At 42.1% G+C, this 17096-nt stretch overlaps 1 protein-coding gene across 6 annotated transcripts in view; it reads left to right on the forward strand.

Annotated features, from left to right (window-relative positions):
- The window catches only part of LOC130368422 (ras and EF-hand domain-containing protein-like), a 171795-nt gene that overhangs the window by 124811 nt on the left and 29888 nt on the right, over positions 1-17096 (forward strand). For 5 of the 6 annotated variants that reach the window (XM_056572052.1, XM_056572051.1, XM_056572053.1 and 2 more), the window contains 3 exons: positions 9873-10028; positions 11679-11769; positions 16958-17053. In XM_056572052.1, coding sequence (XP_056428027.1) covers positions 9873-10028; positions 11679-11769; positions 16958-17053 — 343 coding nt within the window. Of the gene's footprint in view, positions 1-9028; positions 9167-9872; positions 10029-11678; positions 11770-16957; positions 17054-17096 lie in introns of those variants that run through there. The other variant, XM_056572054.1, reaches the window with a different exon arrangement.

A 17096-nucleotide genomic window follows, 5' to 3' on the forward strand; every position in this document is an offset into this window, starting at 1 on the left:
GACAGGTTCAATTTTTGCTTATTCAGATCACAAGAGAAAAGCTTTTGTACAAGGAATGGTAGTACATGCAGGCTCAGAATTTAAAGGGAGTTTCCAAAAGTTAATTGAAATTGTCACCTAGATCTGTGTTTCCCAACCAGGGTGCCTCCAGCTGTTGCAAAGCTACAACTCCCAGCATGCCCGGACAGCCGAAGGCTGTCCGGGCATGCTGGGAGTTGTAGCTTTGCAACAGCTGGAGGCACCCTGGTTGGGAAACACTGCTCTAGACATTAGATGGAGTCTTATCTCACATTTGGCTTATGTTCAGCAATTCTACTTGCTGTAAACAAAACCCAACCTCTTCAAGAAGATTTCTTATGAGATGACCGGAGGTGCTGGGAGTTGTAGTTTTGCAACAGCTGGAGGCACCCTGGTTGGGAAACACTGCCCTAGATTACTCATTTAGATTGTTCACTTTTCTAATTTGTCAATTAGAAAAAAAAATGTTTGTGTACCTTTTGTACAGCATTTAGACATGATTTACAGCAAGTCAGTGGACAGACGGAACTATAGATTGGAGCTGACCCCATTCACTCCTGTAGGAGAGTTTTCTTAGCATGCCTTGTGAAATGTGCTGAGAGGGGAGCGGCTGACATCAGAGCATTATTGTGAATGGTGGATCCTGTATTTATTTTACACCTGTCATAAGGAAGACAATATTGAAAAGTTCAACTAACCACAATAGAAGAGAAGGTTCCGGCACTGCTATTGTACTTTCCATATGATGAGTATAAACCAATAAATATGCAAACACACAAAGTCCATGGATCAATACAGGTGGTGCTACATGCACAGAGCAGGCAAATGATTACACTAAAGAAAAAAAGAGAAATTGCGGAGCAGCTCATCGGGTCCATGGTAAATAGTCAGGCTTGTCATATCGCGGTCAGGCGGCAGAAAGACGGGGAGGCTGAGATGGTACGGGGGGAATCAGCCGTCGGACCACAGCCGTATCGCACCCTTCTGTGCTTCGTCAGGCTCCTATGACGAAGTCATCATAGGTCGTCATAGGGGCCTGACAAAGCACCGAAGGGGTTTGGATTCCCCCCGTACCATCTCAGCCTCCCTGTCTTTCTGCCGCCTGACCGCAATATGACAAGCCTGACTATTTACCTTGGACCCTGTGAGCTGCTCCGCAATTTCTCTTTCTTCTTTAGTGTAATCAATATTGCAAAGTGTTCTCTACAGAACAGGAGCTATTAGCTTATTATTATGCATAGTGGCCAGAATGAAAAACTGCACAATTTCAGGATTATAATCTAGATTGGAAAGAAAATAAAAATGATTTAAAAATAAAATCTTGATTTAAGCGAAAGGTAATTTTCTGATGCTATGTTCACTTTAAGAAAAAAAATACTTACAGGCTGAGACTGGCATAACAAATAAAAATTGCCTGTTGTTCCAGCACCGCCACTGCCCATGTCTCTCCTGTTGGTTGCACTGCAGTGACGTCCCATACACTGTACATGTGATGCTGGAGTATGTCACATGACCACTGAGGCCAGTGATTGGCTGTAACGTCATTGCAGCCATTTTGGCAGGGGGCTCTAGACATATCAGTCAGCGAGTTTATTGCTGAATGAAGCTTGTTAATATTTTTTTTATGCAGTCCCAGCCTGTAAGTCCTTGTCCATGGTCAATGTATTGTATAGATTTTGTTCAGTTATTATCTGCCGCACAGTCTGCACCAAAATATGCACAATTCAGTACAGATGTCTTTCAAATTTCACGTTAGAGTTGTTGCATAGACTTCCCACAGCATATCCAGCCCAAGGGGAACTTATTCTGTCAGCTGTCCCAGCTCCACCACGGTGCCTACTGTTTTTTACTTCTAGTAAAATAATACCTTACTTACTGATAGTATTCCCAGGAGATAACTCTGCTATTTTTTGGTATTTATGTAGTATCCATTAACAGGTGGTACCTAAATCTTTTAATAAAGTGTACAGCTGTTTCATGTGCCACATGTGGCTGAAGAACCACTCTCGGTCTGTTCTTTATTTAAAGTACAATTTTTGTCTATCACATATGTATCTATTTTTCAGTCCCTGTAATAAATAGTATAGTAGTTTTCATGCTTTGTATTTGTATATTATGGCATCATCTTTTAGTATTGCATCCAAAAAATGGCCAATCCTTAAAGGGGTACTCCGCTGGTAACATCTCATCCCCCTATTCAAAGGGTCCCGCGGGGCCTCCGGGCCGGCAGCGGCGGCGGCGTCCGGAACACGGAAGCTTGTACATAGCCGTGAGAGCTAGTACATAGCCGTCATTCCTCCTCCCATAGACATGAATGAAGGGGGCGTGGCGACTTGCATCTCCAGTCATCAGGCACGGATCGCTCCGTCTGCCGAATGACGGGGTGCCGCAACGGTGATCATTTGGATAGGGGATAAGATGTTTTCAGCACGAATTTATAGAGAATACAATTCAATGGGATTCCGCTGTCCCATTTACACAGCAGAATTTCCGCTGCAGGAATTCCATTGAAAGTGAATGGGCAATTAATTACTGCAGGATTCCTTGCCGAAATTCTGCCATGTGAACATAGCTTTAGGCTTTGATCACTCCACAATTGTGGTTTTTGTAACAGTGACACCCATATTGTTTGAATAGCCCTATTGATTTATAATGGGGTCTCTTGGGTTCCATTATTTCAAGCATATGTTGCTCTATATTTCCCAAACCTTTGACAGTAGTATGAACGCAGTTTAAAAAAAAAAAAATCCCAAATGCATACGAAATGCACAATTCCATGCTGCCATTGTTGCAATGCAAACACCCAAAACTTACTGCAGCACTCTGCAAGCACTTACCGTAGATATACTGTATGAGCACTAATAATGTAGAATATTGTGAACTGCATTGATGCCACATGATGTTTCTCGCGACACAGACTTGTTTGTTAGGTAGGATTGAAAAAAGGCCTTATGGTTCTAAAACTGCTTTAATCTTTTGGCTACCTACGTAAACAATTGTGACTTTGTCAATTAGAGATTACTAACCTGTTGTACAGTTTCCTTGAGCCATATAGGATTATTTTGTCTGAAAGCAGCCTGGTCATTGCACATGTTTTCCTCTCACCTTCTGTTCACTTCCATGTCTTACCTGTAAAACTAGCCCAGGAGGCTGAGTCACCGCCATTGCATTTATATTGTTATAGTTGTGTCAGTCCGAAAGAATGTGAGTAAATAAATACTTGACATGTCCATGGCTAGATATAAAATACGAGAAAACAAAAGATATCTCGGTTCTTAAGGTTATATAAGTGAAATTAGTGGAGAAAGATAAGTGTAAAAATATAAAAAATATGTGATATTAAGAACCAGTATATAGGCAATGGTATTGGAAAATAGTAAATAAATGTGATAAAATTCTATGCAAATAAGTAACATAAATGGATACAATATGAATACATTTATTAAGATATTGGTGAATTAGGCGGTGTAGTCACAGGGCCCTTGTCTCTTATTTTTTAATCCTATCTTGTATTCCACATAGGCTGCTGAAGAAAGGATGTCTATCCTGAAACGTGCCAATTGATCTATTTTAAACCTACATTGCTGCCTTTTACTACTATTTAGTATTTCAGTTCTAACTGCCTTTCCTACATTTGGTGTGAAAAAAAAAAATAAAAAAAAAAAAAAAACACCAACATCCTGCCAGGCATCCACAAGGACGCTTTTCCCACCTGGCCCATCTCCTATCACTTATCATTCTACCTATTGGAGCAGCGCAGTCCGCGATTCTACCAACGAAGCGAAGCAGATCGCTAATCTCCAAGAAGCGGCGCAGTCCGCGAATCATTCCTACCTTCCAGATCTCCCTGTACCCGCTACCAGCTAGTGCCGCATGCGCAAACTAGCAAATCCCCATTGGACAATTACAATGGTCCCTCAACATACAATGGTAATCCGTTCCAAATGAACCATCGTTTGTTGAAACCATCATATTTTGAGGGATCCGTGCAATGGAAAGAATAGGAAGTTATACTGACCTGTCCCCACCGCTCCGGACCGTCACCGCTGCCCTGGATGTCACCCTCCATCGCTGTCGCCGTGTCCCCGACGCTCCGGACGTCTCTGCTTCCCCGGGATCCTCGCTCTCCGTCACCGCCATCAAGTCACTATGCACGCCGCTCCTATTGGATGACGGGACGTCGTGTGTGGCGACGTGATGACGACGGAGAGCGCCGGCGATGCAGGGGATCCTCAAGAGGTCGCTCCTGAGCCCCGAGGACAGGTATAAGACCATCACCGGAGCACACGGGGCACCGTAAACGGCTATCCGGTGGAAGCTGAAGCAGTCTGCGCTGCCGGATAGCCGTTTATGCGATGGCCTCGACATACAAAAGCATCGTATGTTGATGCTGCTTTCAACATGCGATGGCCTCTGAGAGGCCATCGCGTGTTGAAATTATCGTATGTCGGGGCCATCGTAGGTCGGGGGGGTCACTGTACACTGTGGGGAGGGGACTCACACAGGAGCCGGTAAGATCTATCTTGTTTTCTACCTTCGGATTATCAGTCTATTTGTTTGGCGGCTAACAAAGGAGCCTGCCAGTGGTGCACAACGGGCATGAACTGTTGCTATTTTTTGGTTGTTATCCACTACACCATCAACAATCTCTCTTGCGGAGACAATAAATCCCAGCATGCCCTACAAATACCAGCAATAACAGTCACTACCCACATTTGTTATCTACTATACCACCAACGATTATATTAAGCGGGTATATGCTATATATGGATACTGTATTTGCTAAAGACTTTACCCACGGAGACTACAAATCCCAGCTTGCCCTAAAAAGTGCTGTTCAAGCTGAATCACACAAAAGGCAGATACTATTCCAGGGCTGGTTATATTCTAGATCCCAGCTCATTCTAAACAAAGTAGATATAACCAAGCAGCATTTTATCTATTCTTATTGTTTTATTATATGTATTGGTTGTGAGTCACAAGTGCCCTGTGACTACACCGCCTAGTTCACAAATATCTTAATAAATACCATTGCCTATATACCTGGTACTGAATATCACATATTTTTTTATTTTTACACTTCTCTTTCTCCACTAATTTCACTTATATAACCTAAAGGACTGAGATATCTTTTGTTTTCTCACTTTGTCTAAACACTCCCGGGGTGTTGGAGTCCATCTCAGTAACCTTGGTTATATTCAGAATAAGTGAGCTGCACCCACCCCATACCTATAGATCGAAAACACCCGTCCAGAGAAAAAGTTGCTGAGTTGCCCATAGCAACCAATCAGATTTCTTCTTAAATTTTTGAAAAGGCCTGTGAAAAAGGAAAGAAGCGATCTCATTGGTTTAAATCTCCCCCATTGTGTTTTTATCCTCCACTATCATTGTTTAGAGATTCTTTTTAGTTTTTGCTCAGTATTATATCCCTAGAGCAGTGTTTCCCAACCAAGGTGCCTCCAGCTATTGCAATAACTACAACTCCCAGCATGCCCGGACAGCCGAAGGCTGTCCGGGCATGCTGGGAGTTGTAGTTTTGCAACAGCTGGAAGCACCCTGGTTGGCAAACACTGCTCTAGACATTAGATGGAGTCTTATCTCACATTTGGCTTATGTTCAGCAATTCTACTTGCTGTAAACAAAACCCAACCTCTTCAAGAAGATTGCTTATGAGATGATTGATCGGAGGTGTTAGTTATATCCCTCAGATCTTATGTATATTGGCCATCTTATGACAATCCCGTATTTATTGTCTAAAAGTGATTTCTTTTGTAGTTAAATAGAAAAATATTATTGCAACATAATTTCCATCATAAGGCTGCATTCACACCACGTTTTGTACATATGGGTGCCGCATCCGGCGAGGGGCAAACCGGGCGCTCCCTTACCCCCGCCGGATCAGCCCGTGACTCCATTTACTTTAATGATCCGACCGGAGTCAAATGGTGACTCCGGTCGGCTCAGTTTTTACCCGTATGCGGTTTCCTGACCGGACCTAAAACCGTAGTATACAGGTCAAAACTGAGCCGACCGGAGTCACCTTTTGACTCCGGTCGGATCATTAAAGTAAATGGAGTCACGGGCTGATCTGGCTGGGGTACGGGAGCGCCCGGTTTGCCCCTCCCCCCGCCGGACTCGGCACCTCTATGTACAAAATGTGGTGTGAATGCACCCCAATTCTGCTTTGGTCCAGTGACATCTGATGTTTCTCAACCAGTGCAATGATTGAACAATATGGCTGTGTAAAGCCTAGGATATGAAGTGACCTCCTGGTGACTGTAAATGGGCCATTAATGGGATGTTAAGAATATTACAATTTAGATTTAGTGGTCATAACTAGAGATGAGCGAACTTACAGTAAATTTGATTCGTCACGAAACTTCTCGGCTCGGCAGTTGATGACTTTTCCTGCATAAATTAGTTCAGCTTTCCCGTGCTCCGGTGGGCTGGAAAAGGTGGATACAGTCCTAGGAGACTCTTTCCTAGGAATCTATCCACCTTTTCCAGCCCACCGGAGCACCGGAAAGCTGAACTAATTTATGCAGGAAAAGCCAGCAACCGCCGAGCCGAGAAGTTTGTGACGAATCGAATTTACTGTAAGTTCGCTCATCTCTAGTCATAACCCTTAGTTAACTATGATTGGGGTGTGAATGGTAACTTAAACAGTGGTGGGGACTTTTGTGATAGAGCTTGTTGGCCAAGGGCCAGTCAGGATGAGTAATAGAGTCGCAGCATTAATTCTCCACCTTGACTGCAAACATTCATAGAGATGTCAGAATGGGTATTTGACTGTCCACGCAGTGTAAAACTTGTCTTAAGAGTTACACCTGTTTGTTGAAGATAAAAGGAAAGTGCCATCGCCCACATTCCTCGCGATCCCAGTCTCAATCTGCCGAGAGTCAATGCTTTTTACTGTGGTTATATTCTCATAATACAGGTTTATTACCTCAACATTCATGGTGTGAGTGACATGCACTTGTTGGCAATTACTCTTTCTGCAGACAGAATTGCTTTCTGTGCGTGTGTGTGTGTGTATATATTTTTTTCATGCATGTATAAATAATTACATTTCTCTTTAAAATCAGAGCTGCATTGCTTACCTGACCTTCATAGTATGAGCTAAAAAGGCCTCCAGCAAAAGCAGAGCAGTGTCAAATAGTGGCCAAGGCCTGAAGTGCAGTAAGAGTGGTAGATACCTTTTTTAGAAGTGTGTGCATTGTTAACAAGGGACATTGCTTTTCAGCATGGGTCTAATAAGAATTATTTCCTGTTTTACACTCACAGTAAGTTTCAGCTTGGCTACTATTAAATACAAATATATATATATATATATATATATATATATATATATATATATATATATATATATATTGGTCCACAGATGTCTAAAATGAATTCTGTATTAGCAGCTTCAATCAGGGAATTGGGCTATTGACGTGATATATAGATGACATTTTTATCTTCTGGAACGGTACCAGGAAGGAACTCTTTGCCTTTTTGTAGGAGTTCTAAACCAAAATGAAGTGGGCCTTAGATTTACGTTTGAAGTTGCTAGGCAGGAACTAGCATTCCTGGATGTCCTCCTAAAAGGATAAGGGGAGATTAGACACCACCGTATTTTGTAAGGCCACAGCTACGAACTTCCTCTTGGATTGGCGTAATCAATGAAATGAAATGAAACTGCTCATCCCAAGCTGAGTTCAACCATCAAGCGGCGGACCTTAGGCAAAGGTTCAGAGAACAGGGCTATCCCGATTGGGTGTTGCGCAAAGTGTACCATGAAACTAGGGACCTAAATAGGACCGATTTTATTGGTCCCAAAACAAAAAAAAGCATCTAATAATATCACTCGAGTTGTGGCCAACTTAATGGGGGTGCTCAGGAAGTTAAGTATGCATTGGGGAGTATTGTTGATATACCCGGACCTTTCTGAAGTCTTGGGCCCGTGTCCACAAATCTTTCAGGAAAGGTAGAAGTCTCAGAGACAGTAAAAAGCCATTACGTGGCTCCTACACAAAGTTTGACCTGGCTACACCAACAAGTTAAAGGATGTTTTAAATGTAGTGGTTGCATTGCCTGCAATAACATAGAGGTGACCAAAACATTTTACAGTAACGTTACACAAAAAACCTTCCTGGTAAGGGATTTCATCAACTTCAGGGTTGTTTATAAAGCAATGTGTACATGTTGAATTGAATATATAGGTAAAACGATCCAGGAATTTAAACATAGAATAGGTGAGCATCTACGTGACATTGCACTAAAAGCGGATAAACCAGTTGCAAGACATATGAATGATAGACATGATGCGGATTCCAGAAATCTTACATTTGTTGGCATGGAGCTTGTTAGGTTCCCAGTAAGAGGGGGAGACTGGCTAATCTTACAAAAAGAAACATGGTGGATTTACCATCTCCAGACATACTCGCCTTTGGGCCTTAATGAGACACTGAGTTTTGCCTGCTACTCATAATCTTGTCACTTGGGTTGAATTCCCCCCCCCCCCCCCCCCCATATGTGGATCATCTGCATATCTTCTAGCTCCTATTGTGCAGGATTATTTTAGTCTGTTCCACTTTTCGCGACCTGGATATTCAATTAATACGTTTGACTGTTCTCTGTGACATGCACGCTCACTTACAGGCTGTTAACATCTCATCAGCCTGCCTGACTTCCCCCAGTACTATAATCATGACTCTTAATTAGGGCTCCCTTTCCCTGTTCTAGGCGCAGGCTTAGCGTTTATTATCATTATCCTGTTTCCATTTTCTAAATAATGCTTCCTATTTTCTATATAGGGTAGTAAGCATGAATTTCATGTATTGGAGTAATCATACAAATGTCCTGGCCAGCTATTGTCTAGCTTAGTACTGGCTAAATACCTTATTTCTTATACTGTAAGTGTGCTGACAGCACTGACCATAACCATATGCGGCGTTGCTTAGCAACACCTGACATTCAGCTCCGGAAGTGACACGTCTTACCGGAAGTGGCGGGAGGAGCGTTGTAGCGCAGGTTCTTTGTAATACAGATGCTTTATATACATCTCCGGCTTACTGCATATGACAGCTGGGACACTTGCTGATAGCTGCCTCATTTGCCACTGCAGCAAGCAGCCAGGGACGCCGCTGATGTAGCCGCTGGTACCGTGAGTAGGTTCTCCCCACAGCATACGGGGAGTCGCCGCTGTGGAGCACTCTCTGCTGACTTACTGTTTTACTCACCGTGCTTGCTGAACTTTTGATGCGCAATATTTCTCTGGATTGTTTGTAATTAACCCTTCAGTGGTGTTCTGCCTGGTTAACCCCTGAGGAATCCACCTACGTGGCAGAAACGCGTTGGGTTATACCAGTTCACGGGAGTTTTTTGTTTGAGGGATTTTACAGGGCGAGTCCAAGGGGTAGCTTGGGGCAGGGGTCGCCCTTTTTAGGGCAATTGCTCAGACGGTCCCTGTGTACATGCCACAAAATCCCAAGCGCACACTTGCAAATTCCATGTCGATGTTGTTTCCTTGTTGTAAGAAGTTGAGGCCACAATTCCAGTGCTGTAAGGAACACTACAGTAACAACATCCAGAACATTCTCCACTTATTTAGGTGGAAGCAAGTTCAGATTCACCCTGACAATACACTGAACTGTAGGTCTACTCTAGATAGACAGACACGAAGATCCAAAAGTATGAAAGCCCGATTCAAGCAAACTTGCCTAGAAAGAGAAACCTATCAATTTTTGTTAAATGTGACACACAGGTTTTGTGCAGCAAAATGTAGAAACTTTATTTTGCTCTCTCCCTAACAGCTGTGGTGTTGCTATTCGTAGTTGATCCATCTGATTCCATATGTTTTCTCTTTGCAGTGAGACAAGAGAGCAGCTATGGAGCCTACACCAGGAAATCCATGGGGTGTCTGTACCCGGCCTCCTAGAACAGTATGAAAAACTGATCGAAAACATTTCCTTTGACTTGCGTGCGCAACGGCTAAATGTTGAAAAACTGGAGTCCATTTTAAAAAGGTTTGGAAAAACATGGATCTTAGTCTGAGATCACTGTTTCAAAGGGACTGTCTCATGAACAAACATTAGTTTATGTTGTTATATTAGGCAAATCATAAGTTTTTTTTTTTTTATCATTGAAATTTTTTTTCCCTGTGTCTAAATATTGCTATTACTGTGCCTTTTGGGGTACTCTTCATTCCCTATAACCTAACATCTGCGTGACATATTAAGCCCCGGCACCTGGAAGACCAGACCAGAGGGTCCATATGTCACGCTGCCACTCAATGCTAGAGTACCCTTTTAACCCATTGGCATAATGTTATAGACCTAAAGAGCTGGGCAGATTGATATAGATTTTTGTGGGAAAAGATTCAAGATTACTTGGTATTTATTTATTGAAATGAAATCTTTCCATGCTTAGGAATCCAGTCGGCGGTCCTATCTTTGAGTGACGCTGTTCACTGAACTCCTATAGAAAGTACAAGGAATACACTTAATAAGTTACAAGTTATACTGAATAAATCTGCACAACTCTGCCTCTATCATTTTGTGCCAATGGATTAGATTGCATTTTGATGTTCTCAGACACCCTTTAGGGTATAGTCACATGTGCCATATTTTGCTGCATATTTTCTGCAACTGATTTTGCTACCCATTGACTTAAATGGGTAGGAAAATACGCAGCAGCAGATATGAAGCAAAGTACGCAGCAAAATATTGCATGTGTGCCTCTAAATGTGATTGTCCCACAATGGATATGCGGTTAGATGATAAATGTCTTCTCGTTGGAGACGCACTTCGGGACCTACACATATCCTTAGAACAAGAATACTAAGCCCCCTGTTGCTTCACACCGTAGTAAAGACAAATTTTTAAAATCTATTGGACATTGAATGGCTTTGCAGGGCACTTGCTTGACCTCTGCTCCAATCAAACTCTTCCTCACTGCAGTTGTGCAGTGAGGAGAAACAGGGGGCTCCAGATCCCTATTGCAGCCATTTCTATCACCTAACAGATCAAATATGTTGCTCCTATCTTTTGATTTAGGTATTAAATGTCCATTGTGGGAAAATTATTTCAGTTAAAGACTTATTCCTGAAGGTTTTTTTCTTTTTCCATAACCATGGCTATAAGAGTGAATTTGTTGGGGGCACCTAACAATAGAACACAAGTCTCTTCTTAGGCTCATTGTACAGGATACAACGTCTGCAGCCCAGCATGCAACCAGGACATGGGGGCACAGTGCTCCTTTAGAAGCTGTCTGCTTGTGTATTGCTCCTTAGCAATGCTTAAGAAGATGAACAATGTTTTCCATATTTTAAGATTTATTCTTTTCCTCTTAAATGAGAAGTGTCAAGCTGGCCTTTCATCCATGAAGTAATTCAGGAAACTGGAGTAGTCAGGTATTATGATACCTCGGCTGAAGGTTAATGTGGAACTTCACATGCTTTGGGTTATTTCAGTGATCCAGAACAATATATATAGTCAGGGATTTAGTAGTTTGCTTTCAGTGACTCCAGGAAATACTTTGTGCTCTGTACTGTGCAAGATACATAACACTCCACTCCTGCTATTTTTTTTCTTTTTTTTTTTTTTTTGTGCTCTTCGTTGCAGTGTATTGCTGTTATAATTTGTCTACATTGAAAACTATGTTCATAAATATTGCAGAACTGAGGAGACAACAGCCTTACAGATGGTGGAGTTGGAAGAAGATTTGCAGCATCATTTAGTAAAAGTAGAACATCAAATACGTGAAGAGGTAGGACAGAACCCGATCACTTAATCCTGTGCTGAGAAGCAGATTTGTATCTGGATTTTTTGCCATTGCTATATCTATGTGTGCTTAGTCTTTCAGAGAACTTAAAGGGGTTGTACAAAATTAGAGGGGGCTTTTTTTATTATGAACAATGCAACTTTTGTGAACAACGTGTGAACATAACCTAAGAAGTCTACTTAGCAGCACATCAGAAGAAAACACTTAGGGTAGGGTTGCATGTAGTAGCGCACCCACCGAGAATTTTACCCTGCAGATTCTGCTGTGAGCAGGCACACAGGGCTACCCTGCCACAGCCCTGTGTGTGCAGTAAGGTTTGTAGGTGAGTGTTGCCAGTGGCATAGTAGTATACAATAGTACAAATTGTAACCTTAAAGGGGTTTTCCAGAAAGAAAAATAACATGTGCCTTGACTGTGTAATATATACATTTAAAAATAAAAAGATTATACTTGTCTGTCTCAATCCTCTGTAGCATCCGGTATCGGGGTGCCTGTTCTTCAATGAGCTCTGCTGACACTTTGCTTTCTTGAGTTGCAGACACTACGTCACACTTCTCTACCAATTACTGATTGAAGCAGGACACCGCTGCATTCAGTGATTGGCGCAGTGGCAATGTGATGTTATGTCTGCAACTTTCGGAAGCAAAGTGTCATTGGAGTTCAGTGGAGAGTGGGCCCTCTGATACCAGTCACTACTAAAAGTGAGGGAGGAAGGTATAGGCTTTTATTTTTTATTTTATTTAATACACAGCCCAGGCACATATCTTAACATATGTTTTTTGCTGGATAGCCCCTTCATATGGGTTGTACTATCTTGTAAAGTTATCCTCTATCCAAAAATTAGGGGATATCTAGTTGATCACAGAAGTCCCACAGCTAGGGATGCCAGTCTCCTGTTAGACTGGAACGGCCAGTCGTGCATGCACAGGGCACTCCATTCATTCTTATTTCCGTGGCTCCCATAGAAAATGAATGGAGCAGGAACATACATGCACAACCCACTGCTCTATTCTAATACTTGTAGTTAGGAAAAAAGACAAACAAAAATGCTTAATTATGTGGCGTTACTCCAACCACAGTAGATCAAGAGTAAATACTATGTTCTGCTAATCTTATAGTGTTGTACTAACAGCACAACATCTAGTGAAGCATCTCAGCCAACTCAGTCGGCAGGTAGCCGGGGTGCAGCCAGGAGCTATCCCGTCCGGAGGTGATCTCAGGTCGGGCAGGCGATGCAAGGAGTATTCCCACATAAGTAAGCAAAAGAAGGTATGCTTCTATAGGCGCTTCACCCGTGGACGGAAGGTCCTTAGGGAAGGAACCAGGAAGATTGTTTGTCTTCAACTTCTTCCCGCTCACAGGACCCAACAAATAGCCAAAACTTAAGGGGAGCCGACGTCTCCTCACCCACCGGCTACTCCGCCCACACTCAGAAACCTTCACTTCACAAAAGTTTTGTGAAGGTTTGTGAGCGTGAGTGGAGCTGCCGGTGGGTGAGGAGACGTCGGCTCCCCTAAAGTTTTGGCTGTTTGGGTCCTGTGAGCGGGAAGAAGTTGAAGACAAACAATCTTCCTGGTTCCTTCCCTAAGGACCTTCCGACCACGGGTGAAGTGCCTATTGGAGCATATCTTCCTTTGCCTACTTATGTGGGAATATTCCTTGCTCCATTCTAATGGGAGACTAGAGTCTGTGTTCTTGAGATTGTAGGGTAGCAGCGGCCTGTCATATTTTGAAGGCACAATCTGCACAGAAAGGCAACTGTTGAAGGAACAGGCTGTAGGGGGTGGCATCTGTGTCTATTAGTCTGTAAAGGGGCCATATGTGGCTAGTTCCAATTGTGGCTGGTGCAGGATTTAGAGGGGACATTTGTGGCCAGTGTAGATTATATAGGGCACATCTATGGCCAGTGCAGGCTCTAGAGGGTGGACAACTGAGGCTGAAAACTTTAGGGTTATGCTTTTAGACACATTGGGGGTCAGTAATAAGGCAACATGAAAAATATGTTGCATCATATAATGCCCTATCTATAATTTTTTGGGGGTGGGATAGTGCTTGTTCCTTTTTCCCTTCTGGGGGGGAGGGGTCATGGCTCATTTTAAAGGAGGTTTATAAATTACTTTGTTTCAACTTGACAAAGTATAAATCACATGCCAGAGACAATTGCCCACCCTTGAGGCTTTCGTATAGCCCTTGAAAAGAGCCGCAGTGAGCATAATGTAAGTTGTACAATGAGCCTGGATCTTTTGGAGCTGATTCTTTTTTAGCCATAGATAAATAATTACAGTTTTTTTCAACATTTTAACAGATGCTTTAAATGTAAACTACAATGCATAGACACAAAATTGTTTGCCTATGTACAACGGTTTATACATATCACATCTATAAAAGCTTCTCTATATATAGTATCTCTCATAAGTACACACCTTATATTCTTGTATATATATCATTACATCTTTTTATGTGACTGAAAAAATTACTGCTGCTGCAATGTAACATAGTGAGGGCACATGTAAATATAGAGGAAAAGACAGAGAGCACAATTTCAAGACTGTCCAGGTAAGTCAGGCTTCAAGCAAAAGACAGCGTCCGGTGCTACATATCTTCACTACTAATGGGGTGCAAAGCTATAAAGTGCAGTAGATCATATACATAATGTACAAAAGAAAAGACTAGCTTGCACTCACCGTTACTGTAGCTTTCATATCACGGTCATTCTGTGCTGCAGGGAGGTCTGGGCGATGCAGGGCGCTCAAAGGCATTGGCCAGACCTCCCTGCCGCACGGAATGATCATGATATGAAAGCTACAGTAACGGTGAGTGCAAGCTAGTCTTTTCTTTTGTACATTATGTCCTACCAAAATAACACTGCCATTAATGTCTAAACCTTGGTTACAAAAATGAATACACCACTAAGTGGAAATGTCTGAATTGGGCCAATAGTGTCAATATTTTGTGTGCTCACCATTATTTTTCAGCACTGCCTCTTGGGCATGGAGTTCCTCAGAGCTTCATAGGTTGCCGCTGGAGTTCTCTTCCACTCCTCAATGATGACATCATGGAGCTGGTGGTTGTTAGAGACCTTGTTCTCCCCCACTTTCCATTTACTGATGCCCCACAGATGCTCAATAGGATTTAGTTCTGGAGAAATGCTTGGCCAGTCCATCACCTTTACCCTCTACTTCTTTAGCAAGGCAGTGGTGGTCTTGGTGGTATGTTTGGGGTTGTTATCATGTTGGAATACTGCCCTGTGGCCCAGTCCCCAAAGGGATGGAATCGTGCTCTGCTTCAGTATGTCACATGAATGCCTACAGTATGTCACATGTTGGCATTCATGGTTCCCTTAATGAACTGTAACTTTTAAGTGCCAGTAGCACTTATGCAGACCCACCACCATGCTTGACTGTAGGCAAGACACACTTGTGTTTTTTTTCCCTTACCTGATTGCTGCCACACACACTTGACAACACCTGAAACAAATTGGTCTCATCGGACCACAGGATATGGTTCCAATAATCCACAGGATATGGTTCCAATAATAATTCTGCTCGTCTTGTGCATCCTCTAGAAGAGGTTTTCTTCCATGATGACAGCCATGCAGACCAATTTGATGCCGTGTTACGGGGCCTGTTCTGAGTAGAACCTGTCCTGTGAAACCACTGTATTGTCTTGCCCACTGTGTTGCAGCTCAGTTTCAGGGTCTTGGCAATCTTCTTATAGCCTAGGCCATCCTTATGTAAAGGGTATTTTTTTTCTTTTTCTCCATATCCTTAGAGAGTTCTTTGCCATGAGGTGCCATGTTGAACTTCCAGTGACCAGTATTAGAGTGTGAGAGCGATAACACCAAATGTAGGACACCTGCTGCCTATTCATAACTAAGACACACTAATGAGTCATGTGACATTAGGGAGGGAAAATGGCTCATTGAGCCCAATTTGGACATTTCCACTTAGGGGTGTACTAACTTTTGTTTCCAAGGTTCAGGCATTATTGGCTGTGTGTTGAGTTATTTTGAGGGGACACAACATTACACATTGTTATACATGCTGTGCACTCACTACTTTTACATTGTGGCAGAGTGTAATTTCTTTAGTGTAGTCACATGAAAAGATATAATAAAATATTTACAAAAATGTGAGGGTTGTACTTGCATGCATATAGGTGAACCAATACCGTGCCTCAGAAAGTGTGTTTCCTACTAAATTATTTTGAGTTTAGAGGATATTTAGCGCTATATGTTTATCATTAGAAAACCTTTTTTTAATCTGAGATACATAAGGCTTATATTAGGTTAAAGGGGTACTCAACTGGAAAACATTTTTTTTTTTAAATCAACTTGTGCCAGAAAGTTAGACAGATTTGTAAATGACTTCTGTTTAGAAATCTTAAACCTTCCAGTACTTATCAGCTGTTGTATGCTCCAAAGGAAGCTCTTTTCTTTTTGAATTTCCTTTCTGTCTGACTACAGTGCTCTCTGCTGACACCTCTGTCCATGTCAGGAACTGTCCAGAGTATGAGAAAATCCCTATACCAAACCTCTCTGGACAGTTCCTGACATGGACAGAGGTGTCAGCAGAGAGCACTGTAGTCAGACAAAAAGGAGAAAAAAAAAAACTTCCTCTGTGGTATACAGCAGCTGATAAGTACTGGAAGGATTAAGATTTTTAAATTAGAAGTAATTTACAAATCTGTTTAACTTTCTGGCATCAGTAGATTAAAAAAAAAAAAAAAAAAAATTTTTTCAGTGGAGTACCCCTTAAAATTACGTAATGGGGTCAGTGACAATATAAGGTGAATCATCCAGTGAATTAATTGCTATTATTATTATTATCTGCTAAACAGGTATCTTCCTATAAACATATTCCATGGTAAATTAGCATTAAAGGAATTTTGACATCATAAATACCGGTAAATAAAGATGTGATGCAAGGCAGATTCTTTGCGTTATGGTTTTGGCATGCCTCCTGTCAGGGACATATGCATAATGCATAGTTGGTCTATTACTATTAAACATGTAATTAACTGATCACATGTGCTGGCTTAATACTACAACACACTATAGTGATAAGGCAGGAGTACGCTGCTGAGCAGGCATTGATAAAGTTCTGATTTTAATGTATGTTCTACTGCTGTCTGGTATCAAAACACAGTCTTGAAATTCCATGTATTGTCTCAGGAGCAACAGAGACTTGAAGCTACGGTTCAAGAGATGCAAAGAAGACACAAGACTGAAATATCAGAGCTACAAGCAAGGGTTGCCAGGATGGCAAAGGTAGGATTCTCCTTGTAGCTGATTTCCCTTGTCTCATCCATTG

Source organism: Hyla sarda, chromosome 4 (assembly GCF_029499605.1).
Source record: "Hyla sarda isolate aHylSar1 chromosome 4, aHylSar1.hap1, whole genome shotgun sequence".
In the NCBI taxonomy this organism is placed as follows: Eukaryota; Metazoa; Chordata; class Amphibia; order Anura; family Hylidae; genus Hyla; species Hyla sarda.